The sequence below is a fragment of the Populus alba genome, chromosome 13, assembly GCF_005239225.2.
Source record: "Populus alba chromosome 13, ASM523922v2, whole genome shotgun sequence".
Lineage (NCBI taxonomy): Eukaryota > Viridiplantae > Streptophyta > Magnoliopsida > Malpighiales > Salicaceae > Populus > Populus alba.
Window position 1 is genome coordinate 4,630,305 of NC_133296.1, and position 6,000 is coordinate 4,636,304.

General features: G+C 31.5%; 1 protein-coding gene across 1 annotated transcript; it reads left to right on the forward strand.

Moving 5' to 3' along the window:
* Positions 1–3,547: 3,547 nt before the first annotated feature.
* On the forward strand, positions 3,548–5,713 carry LOC118036517 (NAC domain-containing protein 87-like). Its single transcript, XM_035042242.2, has 3 exons — positions 3,548–4,050; positions 4,184–4,464; positions 4,706–5,713. Exons 1-3 carry the CDS (start codon positions 3,864–3,866, stop codon positions 5,405–5,407), a joined length of 1,170 nt encoding a protein of 389 aa, XP_034898133.1. The 5' UTR covers positions 3,548–3,863; the 3' UTR covers positions 5,408–5,713.
* Positions 5,714–6,000: the final 287 nt, after the last annotated feature.

The following is a 6,000-nucleotide window of genomic DNA, read 5'->3' on the forward strand; positions in this document are numbered from 1 at the left end:
ATGATAACGTGCCTTTAAATTATTTAGTTTCTTTTGCCCTAAACATTGTGCTTTTAAATAATCTGTATTAATTCTTATATAAGCTCACTAATGTTTACTTCTATTCTGAAGATATAGCTAATTTCTAACTTTCTTCCACGTTTTTTTTCTTGTTTCAAGTCACACGATATAAAGGTTTTTTTAAAATGTAGTTACGTTATTTTTTAAAATATTTTTTTATTTATAAATATATTAAAATAATATTTTTTATATTTTAAAAATTATTTTTAAAATCAACACATTAAAATTATTTAAAAACACTAAAAAATATTAATTTTTAAAAAATTATTTTTAATTTGAAAAAAAAATCAAACACCCTAAAATTATTTTTAAAATACAGCTTTAGTCATCGCCGACGATACATATACACAAACGGGAAGATTTGGTCAAGTAATAAGTGTGAACGCATCGCCAATGATGTAAGCTAGAAAGTAATTCCAACTCAGCGTGATCAACTTTCGAATGTCAACACGTGGAACAAGGATTTAGTTGGCCCCCACACCTAATCATCAATAATTTATTTAATATATAAATAAACCTCGATTTGAATATGATAATACTAGCACGTAACTATATAACCATTAATTAATTTTGCTAAGTAGTTAAAGAGAGGTTGTGTACAATTTCTACGCAAATGCTAAGTAGTTAAAAAAAGAGAAAAAAAAGAAGAGTTGATGTTAGAACCGTATGTTGTATAGAGCTTGGTTTTCTCTGAGTCGGCGCCGGTATATATATATATATATATTTTAATTTTTAATTTTGCCTTTGATTTGGAAACATATGTTTATATTGTATAGTATCTTGTGGCTCGCTCATGACTAAGCCACTAGCTTTAGGAAATTGCTAGTCAATCAATAAGTAGTATTTCCCATCAAATCTTGTTTTAGCTAGTGGGATTTTATTATTATATATATAAAAAAGCTAGTGGGATTCGAGTAATAACGTGCTAAATTAATATATATGTTTTTAGCTGTTATTTTTATATTAATAGTATATTGCAAATTAAATTCATGGGAATGACTTTTTTTTTTTTTTTTTTATGAGAGCTTCGTAGCAACTTTCACTAGTCAATTCCATGGGGATTTTGCAAATACTATTATTAGTGATCAAATTAGTGATTAATTATTTAATTATCGCTTGACTCGGTGTTAGGAGCCATGTGGATCCTATTCAATATTCGTCTCCTTGATATTTGATGGTGAGTGTTGAAATATATATCAAAGTCATAGATTGTTGCATTTATGAATATTTTACATGCTTCTAGGTAATAATTCACTCGTATTCAAGACTAATTTGTGATAAGTGTTTTTTTAATTTTATTTATAATTATCAAAAATATTTTTCTGCTGCTAAACCAACAGCTTCAAAGAATCAGTCGAAACCGATCAGGCTATATATTCTAATAATAAAATATTTGTCAAGGACTTGATGCAGAGATGGATGACTTAATTAAGTCACTTAATTATAATCTAATTCTCAATTGCATCCTCAAACGAAAAATATCTCCAATTAAGTTTATTGTCTATTGGGCATCACCCATCGATCATGCCAATTAATCCTTCTTTAATTTAGGATCTTCTAAGTTTTAATTCCGGGTCTAATTAATGTTAGATATTCAATTGGGATTTCTTTTTGTTTGGAGATCAGGGGCGGAGACGGGCGGCAATATTTTTTCAATCCTTTTCTTAACAATATTTATATTTTTTAGCTTAAATAATAAAACAACTGAAATATTAGCTCTTTTTAATTTTATTTTCTGATTCCGTCCATCTAATTGAAAATCAAGGGATGGTTGATGGATAAATGTGTCTTTTCATATTTAATTTAAGGCTGATAAGAGAAGACATGGGTTTGGTCTTTTTTTTTTTTTTTTTTTTTTTTTTTTTTTTTGTCCTTCTAATATTCAATGTTTCTTCAACTGACTAGCTGATTAATTAATATACAGTGGAGAGGGTCCAAATTGCAGGCTATTACTGTTCTAGTTAACGTTTCTGAGATATTTGGCATCATTCCTTTTCAATTAAAGCATCAAAAAGCTGTTTTGATTTCCTACCTTGGAGATTTTTCTTTGTCTGTGTGTGTGTGGAATAGTCACATGTATTGTATCGGAAGTTTCCGAAAAATCATTTAAAATTAATAGCTCTCAATTTCTTCTCGGATTGCATATATATATATATATATATGTGAAATATTGCCCAGAATGTCTACAAAGACTAAGGGATCGAATAAGGGTCTAATAAATTGCTTAATGAAGAACGTTGAAAGATTCCCGTATACGAAAAGTTGCAATTGGTAATTTTGTCTCAATTTCTACCCACTGGAAATTTGCAATCTGTTTAGATTTCTAAATCTTGCATTGAAAATGTACAATTTGCTGCAGAGTAAGTAGTGGTTGGTTTTGAAATTTATTTTTTTGCTTGGAAATATATTAAAATAAAATTATTTTTAATAATAGTACATTAAAACAATCTAAAAATATAAAAAAAATTAAATTGAAGCATAAAAAATTTAAATTGTTTTTAAAATATTTTCCAACTATAAAATTATACACGGCCTAAAATTGTGTTTGTTTTTTGCATTAAGAAAACACTACTTGTAATTAACAGCAACATGAGTGAAGAATATGTAAATGCAATCCTAGATTTGTAGAATTCTCTTATATCAAATAACTATTAAATAATAATATAAATTATATTTTGAGATTTTATTTAAAAATTTAAGCTTTTAGGTTAAATTGATTCTTTAACATAGTATCAAAGCCTTGCTGATTAAGCGGTCACTAGTTTGAATCTCATCATATCTATTTATTTAATAAAAATTAAATACAGGATAATGTTGATCTGTGTAAATTTTAAGTTTAAATTTTTTTTATTTGAGGAGGTGTGTTGGAGAATAAAATAGGTAATAAAATAGTTATTTTTTTTTAAAATAACTTAAATGTACATTACAAGATTGAAATAAAATATGCAAGTAATATAATTAGCAGGCCAGCTGAGTCCCATCTAATGTTCAGAAAGCTTGAAATTTCTAATTTCTTCATCTTTTGACTTTTAAGTTCTGTATAGTTCCCTAGATTCCCTCCACTTATGCTTTGCATATTTGCGGGGAATGATCCTTCATGCTTCAGCACGAAGCCAAGCCAAGCCAACCCAACAACAGCAGCTCGCTAGCAAAGCTAATCCATTAAGCAAAGAAAAAAAATAAAATTGAAAATCGACAAGGAAAAATCAAGAAGCTAAAACGCTGATTGATTAGGATCTTGAAATTATTCTCAAATGGTTAGGTAGTTTAACTTTTAGGAAGATAAAAAGGGCTTGGATTTTTGAGTTTTAATTATTTATTTATTGCTAATTGCTAGGCTACATGGGTCCCCCCACCAGAATATAATATATAGAATAAAAGCTCCTTTTACCATTTCCCTTTTTCACATTAATTTTCAAACAGGTAGATATAGTAGCCAGCTAAGAAAACAGCACGGCACAAAAACATATTAAAAAAAAAAAAAAAAAAAACCCAGCGGTGGTTTCCTCAGGACTTCAAACAAGGCTTACTTGCAGCCTACGGATCTTGTTAGACGGCAATATTTTGCTCCACAAGCTCCTTTATTTAAGCCCTCTTCAAGACCTTTGCTCTACTTTCTTAACTGCTCTCTTTCTCTTCAAATTTCTTTTCAAGAAAAAGAACACTAGAAATCCTCCCCCGGCCCTCTCTTGCCTGCTAGCTGATCTTTCCTTTTCTAGTCTGTTTCTTGCGTCTTGTGTGTTTATTTATCCATATAGTTTCTCTGAAAGAAGCAAGTTTTTAGTCAGTGTTGAGCTATTGATATGGACGAAGCTGTTGTGGTTAACAAAGGAGACGATCAGATTCATTTGCCAGCGGGTTTTCGGTTCCATCCAACAGATGAAGAGATCATAAGTCATTACCTTACAGAGAAGGTGATGAAAAGTGGTTTCTGTGCAATTGCTATTGGTGAAGTTGATCTCAACAAGTGTGAACCATGGGATCTGCCAAGTAAGTTTTGATCTTTCTTTATTTCTTTGGGGTCAATATTAAGAAAACCTTTTTCTTTTCTGTTCTTGGATTATTTTTCATTTTCTTGCTGAATTTCTTGGGAATTCTTATTGAAAATACTTGTTTTGAACAGAGAAAGCAAAGATGGGAGAGAGTGAATGGTATTTCTTCTGCCAAAGAGATAGGAAATATCCGACCGGTATGAGAACTAACCGGGCGACTGAATCTGGGTACTGGAAGGCTACAGGAAAAGATAAGGAAATTCACAAGGAGAAGAATTGCCTTGTTGGAATGAAGAAGACTCTTGTTTTCTACAGAGGGAGAGCTCCTAAAGGAGAGAAAACCAGCTGGGTTATGCATGAATACAGGCTTGAAGGCAAATTCTCCTACTACAGCCTCTCCAAAGCAGCAAGGGTACGATTCACATGCACAAAATAATTCCACCTTTTTTGTTTCCTTTTCGTTTTCTTGATTTTGATTAAAGAAAGCTTAAGCTGTTACTTATTGTCACATCCTTTTAAAGCCTTTTCATTTCTTTTTATTCTTCTCTCTATATTTTGCTTTTGCTTTTGCTTTCGTGTGAACGAAGAATCTGGACTAATTAAGCATGTCTCTTTTTTTTTTTTTTTTTTTTTTTTACTATGCTGTTGTACAGGATGAATGGGTTGTTTGTAGGATTTTCCATAAGAGCACAGGCATGAAGAAAACTTCAATTCATGATCTCCTAAGAACGAACTCTTTTGGAGATGATTTCTTGGATCACTCCTCACTCCCACCTCTCATGGACCCCCCTAATTACACCAGCAGCTTCAGCGATGCCGATGACAATGAGTTCAAGGCAATGATGACTTCAAGATCCTCGGATGGAAATTACTTCTCCAATACTAGCATGCTCAACAACAATCAAGGCTTTGTTCAACCTTCAAATACCAACTACCAAACACCAAACTCAAGTTTTCACCTTCAAACTCCAGCTTCAAACCCTCTTTACACCTTTCAAACCAATCCCAATATGCCTGTTTACTTGCAGCAAGGAAAAAGTGCCAATTCATTTCCAAACTTTCAAAACTCTACCTTTGGCAACAATGACCAAACCTTTCTGAGAGCATTAGCTGCGGGAAATAGTTATGGAGAAGCATCTAATCAATTGGAGAAACAGTGCAAGGTTGAGCAGTTCTCATCTAACCAATCTATGGTCAGCCTTTCACAGGACACTGGACTTAGCACAGACGTGAACACCACAACTGAGATATCCTCTGTCGTATCGAAGCAAGAAACAGGAAGCCACAATGAGTTTTACGAAAGTCTTGAGGGTCCATTAGCTGGTCCCATAGCAGATTACATGTGGGATTACTGAAGATTATAGAGAACATATTTGTTCGCGTTGTTTATTAATTTGTTCTATAGATTCTTAGGACATATATATGTAACCAGAAAAAAAGAGAAGAAAAACCTCAGGATACATAAATTTGCAACAGTTTTCTCTCCACTAGCTACGTATCTTGATTAGAATTTGAAAAGTTTTCTTTGGATTGATATAAATACTTTGTATAGATTAGTTCACGGTGTCCATCCTTTTACGGATTTCATTTTTATTTGATTGGTAGACACCAAAGGGATGATGCCATGAATATATATAAAAGCTTCATGTACATGTTCTTTATATTAGTGCATTAATATTCTTTCGGGTTTTCTTTATTTTTTCTGTTTATACTTTGTTCAATTTTATTCTCGTGCTATCTTCTATTCTGTATCTGAATATCTTCGGTCTTTTTTTTTAATGTGCATTTTCTCTTTAGATGCAAATTAATGAAATAAGTGTATACCCTCCAAATGCACTTTACTCTAATCCATGATTCCGTGCTCAATTGCAACAATCCAAACAGTTTTTTTTTTGTTTGAAATTGTATTTTAAAAATGTGTTTGGCTTGACTTTTTTTTTTTTAATTG